At 38.5% G+C, this 24,211-nt stretch overlaps 1 protein-coding gene across 3 annotated transcripts in view; it reads left to right on the forward strand.

Annotated features, from left to right (window-relative positions):
- DYNC2LI1 (dynein cytoplasmic 2 light intermediate chain 1) overlaps positions 1 to 24,211 on the forward strand; it is a 56,046-nt gene that overhangs the window by 17,805 nt on the left and 14,030 nt on the right. For 2 of the 3 annotated variants that reach the window (XR_007150782.1, XM_047852058.1), the window contains exons 5-13: positions 1,086 to 1,174; positions 6,732 to 6,918; positions 7,849 to 7,917; positions 8,526 to 8,603; positions 13,036 to 13,112; positions 13,721 to 13,791; positions 16,938 to 17,035; positions 17,384 to 17,476; positions 21,467 to 21,575. Coding sequence is in view for 2 of the 3 variants with exons in the window: in XM_047852058.1 (XP_047708014.1) it covers positions 1,086 to 1,174; positions 6,732 to 6,918; positions 7,849 to 7,917; positions 8,526 to 8,603; positions 13,036 to 13,112; positions 13,721 to 13,791; positions 16,938 to 17,035; positions 17,384 to 17,476; positions 21,467 to 21,529 (825 nt within the window). In the remaining variant the exon portion in view is untranslated. Of the gene's footprint in view, positions 1 to 1,085; positions 1,175 to 6,731; positions 6,919 to 7,848; positions 7,918 to 8,525; positions 8,604 to 13,035; positions 13,113 to 13,720; positions 13,792 to 16,937; positions 17,036 to 17,383; positions 17,477 to 21,466; positions 21,768 to 24,211 lie in introns of those variants that run through there. The other variant, XM_047852056.1, reaches the window with a different exon arrangement.

Here is a 24,211-nt window from a genome sequence, read left to right on the forward strand (position 1 = left end):
AGATTTTTACAGATCGATCTAGTCCAAATGTTTGATCATTAGTGTGTAAGCGTTAACATTGCCTGTTGCTGCTTTCTAGATAAGTCAGTGAAAGTTCGTTATTAAAACTGTGAGGTTAAAAAGAAAAGAAAAAACATTAATATATTGAGATGTGGGAGAACTCTGTGTTTGTGACTCAACGTGAATTTTGACATGAGTGATGACCTATAAATGAGATTGCCCTTTTCACTGGAAATGCTGAAACTGCTTTCACCGCTTCACTGTGGAGAAGAGCTCTAAGAACTGCGCTTCGTCAAATTGTGAATCAAGGGGGATTTTCCAACGCAAAACTGCCTCCCCCACGAACATTAATAATTCAGATATCAACAGCAAATATTCAAATATCAACAGCAAAACAATTTTAGTGAGTATGAGATGATAATTTGCCAAAAATCTATATATTCATCTAAAACTTGCTTCAATGACTATCTCTTCCAAGTTCATGGCAACAGATATATTAAAAAGGTGATTTTTCTTCACCTATTTTCTCTAACACTTTGTGCTAGCAAGTTGGGCTTTTCCATATTCATTCTGGAAGATCCATGTCTTTCTCAGATTTCATGTTCCCTGAGTTCTAAGTGGAAGCAGTCAGTTCCTCCCACAATCGTGGTGTTACCAAAGGCTCCTCAGCAGCAGGATGGAAGCAGAGATGCAATTAGCTAGTCGTCCAAGAAGGTTGTCATGGAATAGATGGTCGTATTCCCAAGCCACGTGGCTGCCTCACTGTTTCACTCCCCTAATACTTAAAGAATCCTATAAAAAGGGAATCGGTTGTTCAGTCTCTTCTTGTTCCCCACCTACCACGTTAATGTTTCATCTTTGTTTTTTGGAATAGATGTTTTGGTGCATTTTGAGGGATGGGACAGAGAAAGGGGAAAGTTTTGATTGCCAAGGTTTATTGAGGACTACAGTATTTTGTATCCATAATTATTACTGACTGATGTTAATGAGGTGTAAGAAGTATTTAACATTCAAAGAAGATTTTAAAAATTTAATGTGAAAAATGCCTGTTTTTGTTTGTTTGTTTGTTTGTTTGTTTGTTTCAGCCAAAAGATATTGCTCACTTTTGGGAACTAGGTGGAGGGACCTCTTTATTGGACTTAATCAGCATACCCATCACAAGTGACACCTTACGGTAAGTGAGCCAGATCCAGGAACGGTTGTTAGTAAGTACCCAGTGGTGTCCACAGGATGAATATGAGTAGGCTTTCAGGAATCGGAATTTGGGGGGACAGTTTTCTGTTGCTGAAGGTTTATACTCTCTTCCTTTCTATGCACTTAAAGTATAATGCTTTCAAAGAGATTTTAAAAGAACCAGGGTTCTGGCCTGTGCTGACAGCTGGCATTCCAACCAGTAACATATTTTGCAAGCCTGAAAACAAAGTATGTCAAATAACACTTGAGCAATGAATTCACTTGGCAAACATGAATTTGAAAAGCTTAATTCTTTTGAATACCCATCCAAGTGTAAGCTGATTCAACCCTGAGTTTTTTCTTCAGCTGTATATGGTAAGTCTACCTTTGAATTTAATGCTAATTAGTACTGTTGAAGCTTCACCCAAGGGAACACTGAGTTTGCGGAGGGAGAAAGTCTATTTGCTGACCGAAAAGAAATAGAAACTTGGGGAAAACCTCAAACTCTTTGGTGGCGTTTCCTGACAATGACTCCCACATGTTGGCCAAATCAGATGTGGAAAATTGTGACATTTCTCACAATGTTCCTGGGAATGTGTCTCAGCCAAGGAAAACAGATTTTTACATCTGAAAGATCTTACTTTTGTCAGAGTTTAACACAAACCATTGCTGCTGCCTGGACCAAATACAAAGGGCTGCACTATTATTTGTTACATTTCAGCCACTTAGATCTTTAGGGTATGGAATTGTTTCCGGTTAACGCAATTGTTTTTCCATAGCTAGTTGGGTACAGATAATGTTGGCTTTATTTTTTCAGCGATATTTTTTCTTTTAAATAAATTTAATTTACTGTCTTTTACTTATTATAAAAATAGTACCGTATATGTTCATGTAGAAATCTTGGAAAAATGTTGAAAGGTTTGAAGAAAGTAAGAGCGCCCTTAATCACCTGAGAAATAACCACTGTTAACATGCCGAGGTCGTTGTTTCAGTGTTTTCAGCATTTATAAATATATTGTATGGGGGCGCCTGGGTGGGTCAGTCAGTTAGGCGTCTGATTTTTGATTTTGGCTCAAGTCATGATCTCACAGTTCCTGAGATTAAGCCCCATGTCGGGTCCTGCACTGAGCGTGGAGCCTGCTTAGGACTGACTCTCTCTCTCTCTCTCTCTGCCTCTTTGCTCCTTCCACACTCATGTGCACTCTTTCTGTCTCTCTCAAATAAATAAACTTTAAAAAATGACATTATAAATATACTTTGTACAGATTTAGGATGTTTTATATATATGTTTAGATCTTTCTTTTTCATTTGTAACCACCATATGCCCCTGACATACTTTTTCAGAAACATGGAATTTTACGGCTATATTGATTTTCATTTGTCCTCCTTTAACAGAGAAAAATAATTGAGGCCACTGGGAGTTAGGACCGCTCCTGGTGGTGTGGTTGAGAGAAGGCAAGGACGGGAGTTGCTGAGGAACCAGAGCTGCCAGTCAGTGTGCCCAGGGGCAGAAAGGAGTGAAAATGGCTGGGAGCTGCTCTTATCTGGGTTCTGAGCTGGCTTCAGTTCTGGCCCTGACTTTGTCACTCACTTCCTCTGGCCCAAGAGGCTTTGCACCTGATGGCCTTGTGGAAATTCTGGTTTCTGCAGGAAGCCACATTTTTGCACAGCTTCTTTAGTTTTTTATTAAAAAAATTTTTTTTTTAGTGTTTATTTATTTTTGAGAGAGAGAGAGAGCATGAGCAGAGGAGGGGCAGAGAGAGAGAGGAAGACACAGAATCCAAAGCAGGCCCCAGGCTCTGAGCTGTCAGCACAGAGCCCGTCGAGGGGCTTGAACTCACAAACCACGAGATCATGACCTGAGCCAAAGTCGGAGGCCCAACCAACTGAGCCATCCAGGTGCCCCTGCACAGCTTCTTTAATGCCTCACTTTGTGAGTTCTTGGGTCTTCTTCATTCCCCTGGTTCTACCCCAGGGCAGCCACAGCTTGCTTTAGGAGAGAGGGGAGGTGAAGGTTTTGATGACCAGAGGGAAGGGGAGCAGTAGGCCTGCGTCCAAAGTAGGTTGCTGAGTGGTTAAGAAATTCATGAAAAACATTTCATTCCTAATGTTGCAAATCTCAAGAGTGTTTTGTGACTGGAATCAATCTGACACATAATTAACTTCCTTGTGTTGGACAAAGCCTAGCAACTTGAGAAAAATAATATTGCCAAATGCTATTAGATACTGTTTATCTTTAAAATGATTGTTCAGAGAATAATTATAAATACACTGAACAGAGTTTAGATAATTTGTAATGGAGCATTTCCTGTGGTTTCATTCCCTGTTTAAAGAGCTGTTGAGTTTTTTTAAAAAAAACTTTTTTTAAGGATGATACTGTGCCGTTTGAGACAACATGGACGGACCGAGAGGGTCCATAAGATTCCACTCATAAATGGAATTAAAAAAAAAAAAAAAGAATAAACCAAAAGTAGAATCAGACCTGTAAATACAGAGAACAGACTGATGGTTGCCAGAGGGGAAGTGGGTAGGGGCTGGGCACAACGGGTAAAGGGTGCAAGATACTGGCTTCCAGTTATGGAATGAGTAAGTCATAGGAATAAAAGGCACAGTGTAAGAAACACAGTGAATGATATTGAGATGGCGATGTAATGGGACAGATAGCAGCTACACTTGTGGTGAGCACAGCATTATGTAGACACTTGTCAATTACTAAGTTGTACACCTGAAACTAATGTGACATCCTGTGTCAACTACACTCATATAAAAAAAAAGTTAGCTGTCATCTGCTATGAAGGTAAAGGTAACACAAGTGTTTCCAGTGCAATGGAAACAAATTTTAATCTTGGAAAAAAGTCGAGAATTCTGTCTTGTTTTCACTTAAATTTTTTATTTTTCATTTGGAAAAATGATAAATTTTATGTTATATACATCTTACCACAATAAGAAAAAGTGAAACCACAGTCGTTTTTTACAAGCATTTAACCATACCAAACCTCTGAAATAAAATTGATTTCTTTACTATTAAAAAATATATATTATTTGTTATAGTCAAGCAAAGCTATTATGAGTTTATTGAAATGATGTAGATATGATTGGCTGGACAGTTTAACGGCACACTAATTTTATAGAAAATCCTGATAATTACTGTCTAAAAGACTTTTTTCTGAAGTGACACCTATATAGTAAAGTACTGTTTCGCTTCAATTACACAAAATAGCTGGTTTGCTCAAACTGAGCAAAATAACTGACAATATTATAAAGTAACTAACATGTATTATAATTCCTTGCTACACATACTAGCAGGATGTTTGTCCTGTTGATCGAGGATACAGTAGCCCATGGTTATGGCTCTCCATGCTTATTATGACCACTTTCTGAAATAGTCCTAGATCTATTTTTTATTTTGATAAAATATCATAACATTTATCATTTTAGCCATTTTTAAGTGTGCAGTTTATTGACACTATGTATATTCGCATTGATGTGCAACCATCACCACCATCCATCTCCAGAACTTTTTCATCTTCCTGAACTGAAACTCTGTCCCCATGAGTTAATGACTCTCTACTGTCCCCTTCCCCAGCCCTTGGCAGTCATCTTTATACTTTCTGTCTCTATGAATCTGGCCACTCTAGGTACCTCCTGTAAATGAAATCATGTAATACTTGTCCTTTGAGCCTGGCTTATTTCACTTTGCATAATGTCTTCCAGGTTCACCCATGTTGTAGGCTGCGTTAGAATTTCTTTCCTTTGTAAGGATGTTCCACTGATCTTCTTTTGTGTGTATATAACACATTATGTTGATGCATTCATCCACGGATGGACATTTGGGTCGTTTCCACCTTTTGTCTGTTGTGAATAGTGCTGCTAGGAGCACTGGTGTACAAATGTCTGCTTGAGTCCCTGATTTCAAATACGCCTGGAAGTGGGATTACTGAATCATATGGTAATTCTATGTTTAATTTTTTGAGGAACCGGCATACTGTTTAACAAATGTAGGAATTTTACGTTTTACATTCCCACCAGCAATGCACAAGGGTTTCAATTTCTCTATATCCTTTTTAAAAATATTTATTTTTTTTGAGAGACACCCATGAGTATGGGAGGGGCAGAGAGAGAGGGAGGGAGGACACCCCACGCAGGCTCTGCACTGTCAGTACAGAGTCTGATGTGGGGCTCGAACCCACAAACCATGAGATCCGAATCAAAGGCTTAACCGACTGAACAACCTGGGTGCCTCCAATTTCTCTATATCCTTACCGACACTTGTTACTGTTTTGTTTTGGGTTTGGTTTCCCATAGCTATCCTAATGGGTATGCAGTAGCATCTCATTGCGGTTTTGGTTTGCATTTCTGTAATGATTAGGGATGTTGGGCATCTTTTCTTATGTTGATGGCCATCTGTACATCTTCTTTGGAGAAATGTCTATTTGAGTCTTTTGCCCATTTTTAAACCGGTTTGTTGTTGCTGAGTTTAGATTTACGTTGGACTCACATGAACACAGGTACACATTCACGTGGCAGTGGCAGTGGTGTGTGTGGTGGTCAGGGGTGTGCTTTCAGAGACGCACCACAGTATGGCAGAAATGTGTGGCTTTGGATCTCCAGCTCTACAATTTACTAGTCATATGAACCTGTGTCTCAGCTTTCTAATCCATAAAATGGACATCATAGCATCTTCCAGGAAGGGTTGTTGTGAAGATGGCATAAATGATGTAGTCCGCTGGCTGAGTCCATCAGTAAATGTGTTCTTCACCTAATGGTGTGTTGTTGCTGCTGCTCTTAACTATTTTTGCTTCCCTTCTCTGGCGCATACAGTGAAATCAGATCTAAACATGACGCTGTTGAACCCAACTGCTTGCAGATTCTTTGAACTGGATTATTATCAGTACAAATGAAACCTTCAGTGCCACTGGTGGTTGTAACATTTAAATACCACTAGAGAAAAGCACTGGAATAAATTAGGCTGTAACTTTGGAGGTGCCTGGGTGGCTCAATCAGTTGAGTGTCCCATTTCAGCTCAGGTCACGATCTTACTGTTCATGAGTCTGAGCCGCGCATCAGGCTCACTGCCGTCAGCGCAGAGCCCACTTCAGATCCTCTGTCCCCCTCTCTCTGTCCCTCCCCCGCACACACTTCCTCTCAAAAATAAAAACATTTAGGGGCGCCTGGGTGGCGCAGTCGGTTAAGCGTCCGGCTTCAGCCAGGTCACGATCTCGCGGTCCGTGAGTTCGAGCCCCGCGTCGGGCTCTGGGCTGATGGCTCAGAGCCTGGAGCCTGTTTCCAATTCTGTGTCTCCCTCTCTCTCTGCCCCTCCCCCATTCATGCTCTGTCTCTCTCTGTCCCAAAAATAAATAAACGTTAAAAAAAAAAAAAAAAAACATTTAAAGAAAAAATAAGGCTATGACTTTGGAGGGTGTGTGTGTTTTCTTAGAAAATTGCTGTTTTATTTTTTCCTTAAGCTGTAGTGTTCTTAAATAATGAATTTCAGTATAATAGCGTTTCAAAACAGTAATTATTGTGAGTCTTCTTTAAGAGATGTTTTTGTTTTTTAGGACATTTTCTATTGTTCTTGTTCTGGATCTTTCAAAACCTAATGACCTTTGGCCCACCATGGAAAATCTGTTGCAAGCCATGAAAAGCCATGTCGATAAAATGATAATGAAACTGGGGAAGACAAATTCCAAAGCAGCCTCTGAGATGAGACAGAGGATATGGAGTAATATGCAGAAGGACCATCCGGTGAGTTGCTGTTGGGATTATTCCCGGAATCCTTAGCCCAATACATAGCTAAAGACAACATCACAAACAACTTGCTGAGATTTTTATGCGTGATTGGAAATTCATTTGATGTAGATGAACTTGTTCACTGGAAAATGATAGCAATTTGATAAAACCTCAGTGAGAGCAAAACCAGGAGAAAGATGTCTTATGTCTTCTTGGTAGACATCCACTGTGACTGTTACGGCATATTATACCAATCAAAAGAAATAGGGTGAAGTAGTAGTTTGATATTGATTTTATAATCTCTATAAAATGAAGATAAAAAAACAAGACTGTACAAAAACTCACCTGGCAAAACTAGATGAAGCTACACATTTAAGCAAGGAGTAGAGTTTTAACAGCCTTTCTCGCCACCCTGTGTTTTACATTCATTTGGTATCTGTCCCATATTCCGTGTCCTTTGATCCTCTGACAACTAATAAAATTACAAAGTTGCAATGATGGTAACACAGGTCCTTTAAATACAGTCATGAATATCATCTTCTGGAAAACCCACAGCAGTATCTGGCATTGTCCAGGGTTTATATGAGTGTGTTTTACATCACGAATATCAGGACAAAAGTAACAGCTTATGGTTCACATCTATGCAGTGTGAATGCTATAGCAACAAAAGATAATTCCAAGTAGTAAGAAACAAAAACAGGAAGATGGCATGTTATTTAAGAGAATAGGACAGAACATGATGGTAACTTAGGGAACTGCCATTTCTAGTTTTACACTTGAGAAATATAACTTAGTGGAAGTTAAATATTAGAACATGTCAAGCAAACAAAGTCAACATCTACGAAGAGACTAAAAAGGTGTATTTTTGGAAGTAAATAGAATTTGCTGAATACATAGTATTAAACAGTTAATTACAATAAATCAATGAAATATGTTTGTTAACAGGATCGTGAATTAGTCGACCCATTTCTGATACCTCTGGTCATAATTGGAAGTAAATATGATATTTTTCAGGTAAGCTTTTCCACTTCTAGTTAAGGTGGTTGTTTATGCTTGGGACAGGAACAAAAATAATAGTGAAATGAGAACAATGACGCTGGAAGGGAGAGGTCAAGGAGTCACACATCTTAAAGATCTGGAAAAGAGGATATAGTTGGGAAAGTGAAAATATGTAAAGAACAATAAAAATACAGTGGACTGGGGATGAAGCAGTAGAATGGGGATAAGGTAGCTCAAGAAACTGAATCTTTCACCCAGTCACTGAGGGAAAGGACTTCCTCCCCAACTTTTAAATTGAAGAAAGCAGAAAATTGGTTTCTTCTTATCTTTGCTTGTCAGAGAATCCCTAGGGTATTCCACACTATAAAATGTGTGCTCATATCTCAATTCTGTTGAGCTACATGTTTAAACAAGGAAAGATCTGACAGCTATAGTTCTGGAAGGCCGCAGCTATTGTTCAACTCTCTATAGAAACAAATATCAAGGTAATGGAATCCTACTCCTCAGAGTATGTTCCAAAAAAAGAAAAAAATCATCTATTTCCACACTTAATAATTTGTACCTTCCTGCTACAGATATTTAATTCTCTCAACTTTTTTCTTTTTAATAATGTATTTCTTCAGGATTTTGACTCTGAGAAGAGAAAGGTTATATGCAAGACACTTCGATTTGTTGCACATTATTATGGAGCATCATTAATGGTTTGTACCTTTCCTACCCTTTGGCTTGAGTAGACAGCACCAAATTTAGAAAAGTTAGCAACTTGATGCACAGTTATAAATACTAATGCTTTTACTAATGCACATAATCCCCTCCTTTCCGTTCCCATTGCCCCCAAACCCTCTTGTTACAGTGTTTGATAATGTATTTCTAGAACACCCTTTGCTAGATGGCCTTCCATGTCTTTGGAGCAGCTGCTTATGCCCATAAGCCCCAGTCCATCTTAAAGAGAGAAACTGGCTATTAACTTATTCATTTTTAGTTTCCCCTTAAGAATGAAAATCTGTATTTTCTTTTTTTTTTTTTTAATTTTTTTTAATGTTTATTTATTTTTGAGACAGAGAGAAACAGAGCATGAATGGGGGAGGGTCAGAGAGAGAGGGAGACACAGAATCTGAAACAGGTTCCAGGCTCTGAGCTGTCATCACAGAGCCCGATGCAGGGCTCAAACTCAGGGACCACGAGATCATGACCTGAGCCAAAGTTGGACGCTTAACTGACTGAGCCACCCAGGCGCCCCGAGAATCTGTATTTTCTTAAGAGTAAAGGGGGAAAAAAAAACCTTAACAAAATATTCTTTTTTAAACTTAAAAAAAAAAAAAAACACCGCTCTTTGTTGTAGAAGTTAAAAACATGAACTCGGGAGTCTTGCTGCCTGGGTTTGAATCTGAGGGCAACCACTTTCTAGATGTGTGATCTCAGACTGGTCACATAATCTCACTTAAGCCTCAGTCTCCAACAGGGTAAAATAGACAAAAATAGTGCCCCTTCTTCATAGGGTTGTTGTGAGGATAAAAGAAAGTAACGTGACAGGCTCACCACAGTGCCTGAAACAAAGTGTTCCTTAATAAATGTTGCTTATTATAACTGTTATCATTACGTTCCACAGCAGGACCAAAGGATAAAGGATATCCTTTAATGCAATAAGATATAAAAGCACTTTTATTTGAAAGAAATAGTATCTTCCCATTTGAATGGTTTCTTTTTCCCCCTAAATGAAAGTGCTCAGGGGAAGCAGGAGACAACATGGGCTAGCCCCTAGCCTTCATGGGTAGTATATTATGACCAAAGGTAACATTTTATACTTTTCAGAATACTCCAAATAAATTGCATTGTGTATTTTCTTAAAACTCAGTACCTTTTATGTTTATACTGTATCTGCTTACATATTAAATTGACAGAGTACTTTGGAAATATTCTTTTTTAGAGTTTTTATTTTTTATTTTTTATTTTTTTAAATTTTTTTTTCAACGTTTATTTATTTTTGGGACAGAGAGAGACAGAGCATGAACGGGGGAGGGGCAGAGAGAGAGGGAGACACAGAATCGGAAACAGGCTCCAGGCTCCGAGCCATCAGCCCAGAGCCCGACGCGGGGCTCGAACTCACGGACCGCGAGATTGTGACCTGGCTGAAGTCGGACGCCCAACCGACTGCGCCACCCAGGCGCCCCTTTAGAGTTTTTTTAAAAAGTTTATGTGTTTATTTTGAGAGAGTGTGCATGCGTGAGTGTGGGAGGGGCAGAGAGGGAGAGAGAATCTCAAACAGGCTCCATGCGGTCAGCGCTGAGCCCGATGTGGGTCTTGATCCCACAAACCGTGAGATTATGACTTGAGCTGAAATCAAGAGACACTTAACCGACTGAGCCATCCAGGCACCCCTAATTTTTTTTTAAGTTTTTATTTATTAGAGAGAGACAGACAGCACAAGCGGGGGAGGGGCAGACAGGGAGAGAGAGAATCCCAAGCAGGCTCTGTGCTGCTAGGGCAGAGCCCAACATAAAGCTGAAACTCACAAAACTATGAGATCATGACCCAAGCCAAAACCAAGAGTCATACGCTTAATCAGCTGAGGCACCTAGCCCTGCCCCCCCGCCCCACCTAATTTTTTTAAAGTAATCTCTACACCCATGTGGGGCTCAAACTCACAACCCCGAGATCAAGAGTCGCATGCTCTAACTGAGCCAGCCAGGCGCCCTAGAAATACTTATTTTTACTATTTCAAAAAGATACGGGAGTTTAAAAATGAATGATTCCTCCAAGATACAGAAGCAAAGACGATGGATCTTGTAGTTTCTTATTTTTACCACAAGATAAAGCCCCACAGATCTGGTTAGTTAGCTGAGGGAAATCTCTTTCTTTAAGAGCAGATCACACTTGATGATCAGTCAGGGCCCAGTCTGGTCTTAAGGGTACAAATTTAGATGAAGTCAGACCAAGCCAGGACCCAGCAGGCCTAGATGGCCCTAAATCATCAGGGTTTTCTAGGGAACGGATTTGAGAAAGGCTTCATCTCAGCTTTCAGTAAGCCTGAGGGATGAGAAGTTGGGTTAGAGGAGCACTTCTAGACCATCAAGAGAACCATACAGCTTGTCTAGCTTCCCAGACCAAGAAGACAGTAGCCAAAGTTTCAAAGCCCCGTCTTTCAGTTTCACTTCAAGGAGGACAGTTTGGGGTTGCTTTACAAGATTGCCAGATCCTTTAAAATTCAGTCAAGAAAATGGATTCACTATTATGAGCAATCTAATAAAGTTATTAAAAATAAAAATAGAAAAACATTGAGAGGTAGGACCAGATTCAGTGGAGAGCTGCCAGGATGGTTGGAGATTTAAAAATGTGATATATGAGGAGGAGTCTCACATCATCTAGAATGTGATAATGCTTTTTAAATATTCAAAGGACTGTCCCATGGAAGAGGGAATAGGTATATTCTTTGCTCTCTTAGAGTCAAGAACAAGCAATCAACAAGAGTTTAGATCAAAATAAGAAAGAACTCTCTAATCCTACCATTATCTGAAAATGGAATGAACCGCTTTGGGAGGTGATGAGTTCCCATTGAGTTGATACAAGCAGAGGCTCTACAGCTATTTGAGGAGGATGTTTCAAGGCAATTGATGCAGCAGATAGGGAAGTTGAGTCAGAAAACTTCTCATGTCCTCCCAGCCCTACAGTTAGTTCTATGAAATACGTTTGTGATGAGGTATTTTCCTTTCCACACATATTCATCATCATCATCATGATCATCATGAAGTTGTGTTTTAAAAATTCAGTTAGTTTTTATACTTTTAAACCTTCTTTCAAAGGAAGTATTAAAATTATTTCAATTTTGAAAAGTCAATGTATTAAATTTTATATATTCACATGAATAAATAATTTGCCTGGGAGCCTGTTCTTTTTTTTATTATTTTGTTATTTTATTTTATTTTTGAGAGAGCGAGCATGCGCGCGCGCGCGAGACCGCGCGCATGAGTGGGGGAGGGGCAGAGAGAGAGGGAGACACAGAATCTGAAGCAGGCTCCCGGCTCCCAGCTGTCAGCACAGAGCCTAACGCGGGGCTTGAACCCACGAACTGTGAGATCATGACCTGAGCTCAAGTCGGACACTTAATCGACTGAGCCACCCAGGTGCCCGGAGAGAGTCTGTTCTTAATCCAGAATGAATCTTATCCTGAAAACTGATTTCTTTGCCTTATAAAATTCCATGTCATTTTGGTTCATGGTTGTTTTTCCCACTTTCATACATGTTAACTATTATTTGGCTGAGTAACTTTTGGTATTTCCAAAAAACAAATCTAGTCTTAAAAGATTTGTAGGGTAACCAACCACATACCCTGATTTTCACCTGATGTCTCAACTTAATTATTACTATTTTTTTTAATGTTTATTTATTTTTGAGACAGAGACAGAGCATGAACAGGGGAGGGGCAGAGAGAGAGGGAGACACAGAATCTGAAACAGGCTCCAGGCTCTGAGCTGTCAGCACAGAGCCTGATGCGGGGCTTGAACTCACGGACCATGAGATCATGACCTGAGCAGAAGTCGGACGCTTAACCGACCAAGCCACCGACCAGGCGCCCCTCAACTTAATTATTAATAGTACCCACCCCCTTTCATTCTCTGAAGTGTTCTGGTGATGGTCACTCTAGTTATATACCACCACTGAGAATCTTCAGGAACTTGTTTTGCAGGCTCAAAGGCAATTCTGAAAAGTTAAATGATCATTTTAATGACTATCAGTATTGTTGAATTAGTCTGTAGCCTCCATGTTGGCCTTTTGGAAGACAGTACTATGCCCTTGGATGGAAAAGTCATTTATGATGTAAACCTTCTATTTTCTACCAACCAGATTGCATTTGGGCAATAGTTATGAGCCATATGTGGGAGTAGCCGAAATGACCAGTGCATAAACACCAGTCCCTTCCGTATCATGCACTCATAAAATGTGAAGAGCGAGTTAAAATTTATTGAGATTTCTTTATTGTCCTTTATTCAGGTTTTTTGTCTACTCAAACAAGTGTGTTGGGCAAATAAATAGTAATTCTGTCTGCAATTTGCACGTGTTCAAAGCCATATTTATTTTACCTGTTTCTGTGATCTGAAAGCAGAGCATATAATTTGTTCTCCTGATTTTTTTTAGTTTACCAGTAAATCAGAAGCTCTATTACTAAAAATACGTGGAGTTATCAACCAGTTAGCATTTGGCATTGACAGAAGGTACTGTTAAAATAGATTTTTTATATCTTTTTATTATTTTTTGCCAATAATAATCTCCTCTGATTATTGCTCATATCAGGCTTTGTTTCTTGATAGGAAAGGGCCTCCAGGTGGCTCTTCTTAGAGAAATAATTTCATATTATTTCTTGTTTCCTATGTTAAATATTTCTCAAATATTATAACTAAAATGTTATGTAATGCCTAAGGATTAGGATAAAATAATCATACTACTACCCTTGTTTCCCTGATTTCTTTTACTTTATTTCTGTAATCTTAGTAGCTTTCCCTGTATTATCATTTTCTTACATTGATTATAGAAATTGAATTGATAATTGTACTTTGTACATTTTTCTTAAACTTGCTCCTTTTCTTGGTTGTCATTTAAGGTAATTTGCGTCTGTCACTTTTTCCCCCCTATAAAGTCTTTATTAATGCCGGACTTTAATATTTGAAATAATTTAAATTGATATTCACTCATTCATTTAGGAGCAGTGTGCTCTCTCACCAGTAGCTAGACATAAAACCTGGCTCTTGTATTTACAGTAGAGCATGGCAGGATATTCGATTGCTAAACTAAATTAGACTCTTTTTTCTTCTTATCCATGTAGCAAATCAATATGTGTGGATCAAAATAAACCACTGTTTATCACAGCAGGATTGGATTCTTTAAGTCAAATAGGTTGGTGAACTTATTAAGATTGTTCAATCTTTTTTTAATTGCTTATTGATTTTTATCCTACCCTACGTTCACTTCATCTCCAACACACCACCATTTCTGATTTCATTATCATTGCTGTTATTTCTTATGCGTTTATTTGTATACACGGTATTGATGCATTATGCATCACATTGACATATTTGGGATGGAAGGAATGTTGCACATAAGAGACTGGTTTTGGATTTCTAGTTCACTAAAAAATTGGCATGTATTTCCTTTCCCTCGCTGATTTCCAGGTACTTTTAAATTTTAGCTTGTTGGGTGTAGAAGAAAACCAGAAACATAGAGTGGTCAGGAAATTCAAAGCTACAGATTATGGGCAGTGATGAAAAATATGAGATTCAAGTGTTGGAATAAACCAAAAAAGAACAGTTGTACTAATTATGTATGCTTTAATTCTTCATTATGAAAATAGCTTGCTTCAAAAATAATGGGATATATTTCCTAAACATATGGATCTGTTAGGCTCATGAAGTGAAAAGAATTTTTTTTGGTTTTTTGTTTTGTTTTGTTTTTTGCGAAAAGAATTGTTAAGAGTTTATATGATCAAGCTCCTTATCTTCCCACAGAAGCTATTTTCATTGTGGAGGTTTGGGCCCTAGCAAACTTCTACTCTGTAGCTAGAAGTTTGGTTTTAACACTCTAGTAGATAGGAGTTTTCATTTTTATTTCCCATCACCTATTACTCTTACTAAAGTTGACTGGACTTCAAATGTAGATCTTTGTAATGAGATTATAGATTGAATTGGAATGAAAAGAATAGAGGTGGTTAATGAGTGATCACAAAGACTTAATTTCATTAGCAGTGAGAATCAGGGTATGTACTGCCAGGTAATGCCCCTGTAAATAGCTGGAGGTCAGACAAGGAACGAGAATGACTGAATTTAAAAAACAGGGAGGGTGCAAAACAGAAGAGATTCTCAAATATAGAGACCAAACAGGGTTGCTGGAGGGGTTTGTGGAGGGGTGGGCTAAATGGGCAAAGGGCATTAAGAAGGACATTTGTTGGGATGAGCACTTAGGTGTTATATGTAGGGGATGAATCACTGGATTCTACTGAAATCATTATTGCACTACATGCTAACTAACTTGGATGTAAAATAAATCATGGAGCTTAGACCTCATCAAAATTAAAAATTTTTGCTCTTAAAATCCCACTTGAAAAGAATAAAAAGACATGCCACATTCTGGGAGAAAATATTTTCAACTGCATATTTGACAAAGGACTAGTATCTAGAATATATAACTTAACGGTAAAAACAGAATCCAACTAAAAAATAGGCAAAAGATATGAGCGGGCATCTCACCAAAGAGGATATAGAAATGGCAAACAAGCATATGAAAAGATGCTTAATATCTTTAATCATTAGGGAAATCAAATTGAAACCACAATTTGCTAATCAGAATAGCTCACAAAAAATAGTGACAATGCCAAATGCTGGCAAGGATACAGAGAAACTGGATACTCACATTGCTGATGGGAATGTCAGATGGTAGTTTTCACTCTTGAAAACAGTTTGACAGTTTCTTATAAAACTAAACATGCACCTACCATATGACCTAGAAATTGCATTATTGGGCATTTAAGAGAAATTAAAACTTATGTTCATATTAAAATCTGTACACAGATATTCACGGTGGCTTCATTTGTAATAGCACAAAACTAGAAACAAAACTCTGTACTATGGTATGGTATATCCATACAATAAAATACTACTCAGCAAAAAGGAGGAACAAACTGTTGTCCACACAATAATTTGGATTAATCCTAGTGTATACTGAATGGGAAAAAAGCCAATCAGGAAAGGTTCTACACAATAGGATTCTATTTATTTAAATTTTTTGTAATGAAAAAAATGTTAGAAATGGAGGAAAGATTAATGGTGATCAGAGGTTAGGGACAGGACTGTAGGTGGGGAGGTAGAAGAGATTGGGAAGAGAGTGGTGTGGTTATAAAAGGCCAACACATAGGATCCTGAAACAATGGCACTATACAGTAAGTATCTTAACTGAGGTACTGGATGTTTACCTACAAAGGTGATAAAATTGTATAGAACTTACTACACACACACACACACACACACACACACACAAATGAGGACAAACAGAAACTTAGGAAAGCTGAATTAGATTGGTGGATCGCATTAGTGTCTTTCCCACCAAAGTGGTAAAGAGGTACTGAAAGATCAACAATGTAGATGGTAGAAGAGAAAGAATTAGAAATCTCAAGACTATAGACAACTGCCAAGAAGTGGCAGCAATTTTTCAAATTGAATTATATAATCAATACATAAAGGCGTGCTCATTATAAAATGTTAAAACAGTACATTAGAATCAAGTTTGATATGTGTACTTCCAGACTACTTTCTATGTGTGTGAATGTTGTAGAAAAAACTATTTGTTTGAACATAATTATATCATTCTCTAGCTATTATTTTTAAAATTTCCTTTTCTACTCAATGTGTGTTAGTGGTTTTTCCACAATAATGCCACAGCTAGGTCTCTTTGGTATTCTGACTGCTGGACACAGTTACAGACCATGGCTGTGCATAATTTAGTTTACTGTGCCTTTACTGATGGACAGTTTGGTTGTGGCCAATTTTTCACTAACAGTAACGATGGTGCAGTGTGAAACGGTTAATACGTGTGTGCAGGTGCTTCTGGGTTAAACACCAAAAACGGGTTTCTGGGTAATAACATACGACTTTTTTCTGTATTTACATAGGAGGTAGTAGTGCCAAATTACTTCCCCGAATTAGTTGTCCCAATTTGCATTCTAATGAGTAGCATGCAAGACAGTCTGTTTACATACAAATTCACAAACACATGAGAATACCAAACTCGGTATTTTTGCTGGACACCAGTGTATGTGTGGGGAAAGAGAATCACAGTTGACTCATTACTCTTGTCTCCTCTTCCTCTGGTGCTAGAATCTGGGGCAAGTGGTCTTGCTATACTGTGTTGGGGTAAATTTTAATAGCGGCTATGTTAGGGAGAAGGAAAATGACTGATCTAGGATTTATGCTTTTCTAAGTGTCATGTGTTTTATTGATAGTTTGTCAAGTTTTAATCAGTGCAGTCATTTGGAGTACAACTTCCAATTCTAGGATCTCCTCCTGTTCCTGATAATGACATTGGAAAGCTTCATGCCCATTCACCAATGGAATTGTGGAAAAAAGTGTATGAAAGGGTCTTTCCACCAAAGGTATAGATTTCTAGTTCTTTTAAAGCAAGACTTTTTTGCACTACTCAGTTATTGGGAAGTGTTCCTGAGTTTATTATGATTACTTTGCTTTCTATTCACATGCTCAAAAATCAAGTATGTGCCAAAAGTCTATTGTACACAAGGCACTGGGACTTAAAAGGTGGGCAAGACATAGCTCCCACTCCACTTTCAAATGCAGCTTGCAGGCTTCCTGAGAGGGAGAGATAGTGGCTAGAAGGAGAGGGCGGGAGAGGGCCTGGTAGAATTTGAATGGGCCCCAATGGCTGGCTGAGGCAGGCAGTAGTCACTGGGGGTCTGGGCATGAAATGACTCGAATTGTAATTTCAGAGTATCAACACACTAAAAGATACCAAGGACCCCGCAAGAGACCCTCAGTATGCTGAAAGAGAAGTTGACGAAATGAGAATGCAGAAGGATCAGGTATTATCCTAAACACTTATTTTATTGCATCTTGAGTTTTATCACAAAATACATCTGGAATTACATAGATTTTTCTCATTTAATGTTTGTTTTTTACTTTTAAAATTATTGAGGGGCACCTAGGTGGCTAAGTTGGTTAAGCGTCTGACTTTGGCTCAAATCATGATCTCACAGTTCATGAGTTCGAGCCTCACATTGGGCTCTGTACTGACATCTCAGAGCCTGGAGCCTGCTTTGAAATGTCTCTCTCTCTCTTGCCCCAACCCTGCTCACACTCTGTCTCTCTCCAAAAATAAATATTTAAAAAAATAGTAAAATTGAAATAGCACATCTTCACTCTATAAAACAATAAAATTCTGATGTGCACAAAGAAGGAATTTAAGCCACCTGCCATTCCAGCACCGAGACATGACGTAATGTTCACATACTGTTTTTGGATTCTCCCGTTTACTTTATGTTGAAGAGGGGTAGTGATTCTTACCTTGCTGTTGGGGAGACAGTTTCATAATATGCTTTTGTTTGTGGGATTGTTTAAAAGGTTTTGTTTTTTGTTAAAACATTACATACTTAAAACTTTTCTTGTACCAGAAAAACTCAGAACTATCCAGTCTGAAACCACATAAACATAGGATCTTCCAGGAAAGTGATTAAAAATGGACACTGAATGGGGCACCTGGGTGGCTCAGTTGGTTAAGCGTCTGACTTTGGCTCAAGTCATGATCTCCTGGTTTGTGAGTTCGAGCCCCATGTTCGGCTCTGTGCTGACAGCTCAGAGCCTGGAGCCTGGTTCAGATTCTGTGACTCCTCCTCTCTCTGCCCCTCTCCTGCTTGTTCTCTCTCTCTCAAACATTAAAAAAAGAGAGATGGAGTTCCATATATGCCTAGCTAGTACCATTTGTGATACACAAGTCATGTAAGAATGCAGAAGCTGGTAAATTTATCATGACCCACTTAGATTTTCTTAGATTTCCTTCTAGTTTGATAAAGTGAGACACTGTCCAGAATCCAACCTTACACAAGTAGGCACTATAAATGGGATGCCCTAACAACCTCTCAGGTGGGATTTGTAGTGCTGTGTCACTCGGGACAGTCACACTGCTGTGTAACCTGAACACAACCATCCACTGGAGCAGTGACCAGAGTGATTTTCTCAGCACTAGCCTTTCACCTTCAGGGGCCCTAGAATAAGAAAGCAAAGCATTTTATTTAAACATAGTCCACCCACAAGACTTTAGAAAACTGTGTCATGAATAGAGGGTTTCATTGCTGTAGCAAAGTGAGAGGCATGATGTAGAAACAGATGACCTCATGTAACCTTTATTAGGTGTGCAATTGACTAAAGATTAGTTGGAAGTCATCGTGAATTAGTATCTAGGAGTCAATGACTTAACTGCTGTTGTTATGTTTATGTCACATAGTTTGATCTCTTTTATTACATTTATATGCACAGGTATTATAAAAGGGCTGGGATGTTTCTCAGCATCATGACTTTTCACATTCAGATCCATCTTCCCTGACCTAAAACCGAAGGAATTTGGAGTGGAGCTGGAAAGCAACCCCACAATACCTAGCATTCTTCACTATTAACATAGCCTATGAAAGAATTCGTCTGTGTTAGGTGAAAATCTAGCCAGTTGTCCTCAGCTCTTTCTTCACGTTGCTGTTTTCTTGCTCTTTTTAAGCTTATCCTGAGAGAGTAAGTGTGAGTGGGGAGAGGGAGAGAAAGAATCTAAAGCAGATTCTGCACTGTCACTAGAATGCCCCATTCAGGGTTTAGTCTCACTGTGAGCTCATGACCTATGCTGAAATCAAGAGTCTGACGCTTAACTACAGCCCCAGTTTTTTTCCTTTGTTCATTTCTTAAATTCCACATATGAGTGAAATCATATGGTATTTATCTTTCTCTGACTTGTTTCACTTAGCATTACACTCTCTAGCTCCATCCATGTTGTTGCAAATGGCAAGATTTCATTCTGTCTTTGGCTGAGTAATGTTGTGTATATACCACATCTTTTTTATTTTTTTAATGTTTATTTCTGAGACAGAGACAGAGCATGAGCAGGGGAGGGTCAGAGAGAGAGAGAGAGACACAGAATCTGAAGCAGGCTCCAGGCTCTAAGCTGTCAGCACAGACCCTGAACATGGGACTCAAACCCAATTAACTGTGAGATCATGGGGCGCCTGGGTGGCGCAGTCGGTTAAGCGTCCGACTTCAGCCAGGTCACGATCTTGCGGTCCGGGAGTTCGAGCCCCGCATCAGGCTCTGGGCTGATGGCTCAGAGCCTGGAGCCTGTTTCTGATTCTGTGTCTCCCTCTCTCTCTGCCCCTCCTCCGTTCATGCTCTGTCTCTCTCTGTCCCCAAAAAAATAAACATTGAAAAAAAAAATTAAAAAAAAAAATAATAACTGTGAGATCATAACCTTAGCTAAAGTTGGACGCTCAACCGACTGAGCCACCCAGGCGCCCTTAAAACTTTAGAGGTTCTTGAGACAAATTGAAAACCTTTCTTAGTTTTGTGTTCACTTTTAAAATGGCTTTCTAAAGTAGCCGTGAAGAATTGCAGTGTAAGGAAAATCTTAGTTGTTCTTCCTTTAAAGCATCATCATATTATTTTGAATTCCTATGACAGCAGTACTGAAGGTCTTGTGGATATGGTGAGTTGTGTATCACACCAGTCATTCTTTATTTTCCCTGACATGACCTGTGTGACCAGCCCAATTCTTCTCTCAGTTTGCTGTCTGCAGAAGGGAGGTATCTCTAGCAAAGAATTTTAAACAATGTCCTCACCCTTACCATTGGTAAAAATAATTCAGTGCTTGCAGTTAAAAACAAGATAACTGATTACTGTTTATTCCTTGGGAGTTAAACGTCTTTGAACTCTTTGATAACTGACGAACTGAATTAATTTCCTTTAAAAAAAAAACAAACAAAACCAAGCTGTAAAGACTACTTTGGAGTTGTGATCTAAACACTAAGTCTTCAGTTTTAAAAGTTTTAACATTTAAATTGAAACAACTTGAGTATAGGTATGAAAGAGACAATCTGCAGTTTTTCTGAAAATGAGAATGGAATTTTCTTTTCATAGGAACTGTGAACTTCAATTATGTTAGCCAAAGGGCAGTGGTTGCCTTATCTTGCAGAGTAACCACTTTTCGCTCATCTGAAATAATCTTTGTACAGTTATTGAGACAAGGAACAACAAGTAAGAGGCCAGGAGGCAATCCCCTTAGGGATGATCCCTTTGCATATCAATCATCTCATGCAGGGTATCTACCCATACTGGATTTTATGAATTGTCAAAGTAACATATACTTGTTGGTGGGGAAAAAAACCCTCAAAAGACATAGAAGTATATAACATAGAAAGTGGAAGTATCCTATCCTCTCTCCACCGATCTGCTTTCTTCGTGTGACACATAGGACTGCTGTTACTTTTGCCAGATGCCCATGAAGCCATGTGCGAATGAGCACTGAGGTCTTCCCTTACTGGGAAAGTTGCCTTCATGTGTGCACCAGTAAACACAGTGCAGTGAATATCCTTCTGTTTATGTTCTTGCACTCTATTATTCTGTGAGACACATTTTGAAAGGTACAAGCACTGGGTCAAAGGATATATACATTTTAAATACAGATATTTTGCTGACTTCAACAGTTTTGACAAACAGGAAACAAAAAGTAAGATCACTTTTAAATACTTAAAGTATGACAAATGCATTTAATAGTTGAAAGACAATTTATATGTATATATAGTATGTAATTTCGTCTTTAAGAAGTGGATCTTTAAAGTGTTGCTTAGGCTACACAGAAACACTGAAGACTACATTTCTAGAAAATCCTAATTGTAAGAATTTACAGAATTGTCCAGAAGTTTTGAAAATGATAATACCACAGAGGATATACTGTCATATCTAAAAGATGCTAAGGCAGCATTAAGGCGCCTAGTTTAATTTTTAAAGTTTTTCTCTTCAAGTAATACATATTTTTGTTTTAGGAACTGGAACAATACAAAAGAAGTTCCTCCAAGTCTTGGAAACAAATTGAGCTTGATTCTTGAACATAATTCAACTATAGTGTATTTATTTATTCTTTCCCAAATACAAGTAAGTTTATTTTATTAATTAGCTATTATGGTAATAAGTGAAGAAAGTTAAGATGTCTAATTTGTTAAAGGAAAAGTGGAATTTCTTGTATTAGTGCAACTCCCTGGATACTTTTAAGTCTATAAAAAGGGGGAAAAGTTGTGTAATTACAGGCAGTATTTTTTTTTAAATAAAAAGAATCTTCTGCCTGCCTCTAATGTGTTTATCTAGTATGTACTCAGTTCAGCATTTATAGGTTTCTGCTTATATGGTTTGAGGACTGTGAAAGCGAGAGCCTTTAGTAACAGTTACGAGTGTGAGTTTAAGCATTTATATTAGACACATTCCTTCTTGAAGTATGTTCTCAGGTATGTCTGATAGGAAACCAGAATCAGGGTCACATGCACAGGTGCTATCATTTAATTCTGAAACACAGGCACGAGAAGCACCTGAAATAAACTATTAGGGGGGAGAGAGAGAGAGAAACCACAAAGGGGGGGGGGGCAGCAGACAGACAAAGAGAGAACCCCAAGCAAGCTCCACATGGAGCCTGACGTGGGTCTCAATCCCACAATCCTGGGATCACGACCCAATCCCAAATCAAAAGTCTCAACTGACTGAGCCACCCAGAACCCTCTGAAGTACCTATTTAAAATGCACATTCCTGGAGCTCCTGGGTGGCTCAGTCTGTTAAGTGTCTGGCTCTTGATCTCGGCTCAGGTCATGATCCTGTGAGATTGAGCCCCATATCGGGCTCTGCGCTGACAGTGTGAACCCTGCTTGGGATTCTCTCTCTGCCCCTCCTCCCGCTCACTCTCTCAAAATAAGTAAATGAACTTAATAAATAAAAGGCACATTCCTGACTCCCCACACCCAGAGTTCCTGAATCAGTGGGTCTGGAATGGAGTACAGTAATCTGCATTTTTAATCAGCACCTCCACTGATTCTGACATAGTTATTATGAATATAACTTTTTGAAGAACAGGTAAATTTAAGGAGATATGTTATTAGTAAGCAGGCCAAAGCTTCATGAACTGGTAATAACTGAGATCATTTCCAAGGTGAAAGAGCCTTTACGAAGTTTCTCGAGCCTACGAATTTGTGTGTCTGCTAGCCAAGTTCAATTTGGAGTAAGCAGAATTACTGTCATTAACCAGGAAAGTCACTGAGTCTGTGTTCTTCCCCTTCCATTATAAAATATGTTTGCTCTAATATACCATACCCAGCTTCAAATAAGCACACTAACCCCAAGAACACCAAAATTGATGAGCGGAATCTGAGTGGATAGCAAAATACCTGATCACTGCAGTGAAGTAAGATTCATCAACTAGTTGCAATGCATGTGGGTCCAGCCCTCTTAACAACAGGATTTTTAGCATGTTTCTGAAGAACCTCAGTCTTAGGAGCAGACAGGCACCCTGACTGAGTACTGTGGAGAAAGAGCTCCCTTTAATAGTGAACATTATAATCTCAGAAACATCACTGACTTGGTGGGAAGAAACAGCCTATTCCACAATAATAGAAATTTCTATTATATAATTTGTCTTACACATCACTGTCCATTTTTGAGTTAAGACACAGACTGTCGTGTGTTGAAAGTCATTGTGTTCTTCTAAGGTGGTATCACTAACATTTAATAGCTTGAAGTCACATGCTATGTCAATTTTCCAAATGTTTCTGAGCTAGAATGAAATTCATCTGCATATGAATAGTAGAAATGTTTCCACTTACTAAAGATATGGGTGTGCACTGTAAGTTGAAATCAGAGATTTCAAAAGAGGTTCCTGTGGGACTCTCTTTGAACTACTTTAGTAGATTATCATCTCCAGAATTATCTATAACTGATGTGACATATATAATCTGTAAGGCATTATGTAACTATTACACCATAATCATCAGTGTCAAAGACCTTTTACAAAAATTGACAATACTATTCTGGTAATTTGCCAATGTCTCCAGATCCTTAAATACTATTCTAAGAAACAGAATTTTACTATGGTCTCCTTAATGAAATGATCTTTTCTACTATAATGTAAGACATTTCAAATGCTATAATTTATCATTCTTTACAAATTAGGTCACAGCAATTGAACAAGTTCATGTACTCACTAAGCTGGTCTCCCTTGGAGTTACCATGGTAACACTGAGACAGTGTCTTTTCAGACTTGTGCATGAATTACTTGACAATCAATCAGAAAGATAGTACAGAACTCATTTTTAATCATCTATATACTTGTGCATGAATTACTTGACGATCAATCAGAAAGATAGTACAGAACTCATTTTTAATCATCTATATACATTTCATCCCGAAAAATATGTAAAATAAGTGTATTTGTATTTATCAGCATTCTTTCCCTTTACAATTCAAGAATCTGAATTCCACATGTGTAACCTGGTTCTTCTTAGTGTAAATGTTGTGTCAGTTGAACATCTTTTCTGTATGGACTTTAATACCTGCTCTCTAGCCTTAAAGATGCCATTACTCAATGCATACACTTTATCTAGTAACATACACAAGTGAAAAGTGGAAAAATAGCAAACTCATCTTTAAAAACATTACCAGAGGTCTGTCTGGTATGTGTTCTCAGTTCAGCCCATTCCTAGTTTTTCATTTTAACTACCCCCAAAAAATCACCAGGTGCTCTGTTTCAGGG

The sequence above is a fragment of the Prionailurus viverrinus genome, chromosome A3 (assembly GCF_022837055.1).
Source record: "Prionailurus viverrinus isolate Anna chromosome A3, UM_Priviv_1.0, whole genome shotgun sequence".
Lineage (NCBI taxonomy): Eukaryota > Metazoa > Chordata > Mammalia > Carnivora > Felidae > Prionailurus > Prionailurus viverrinus.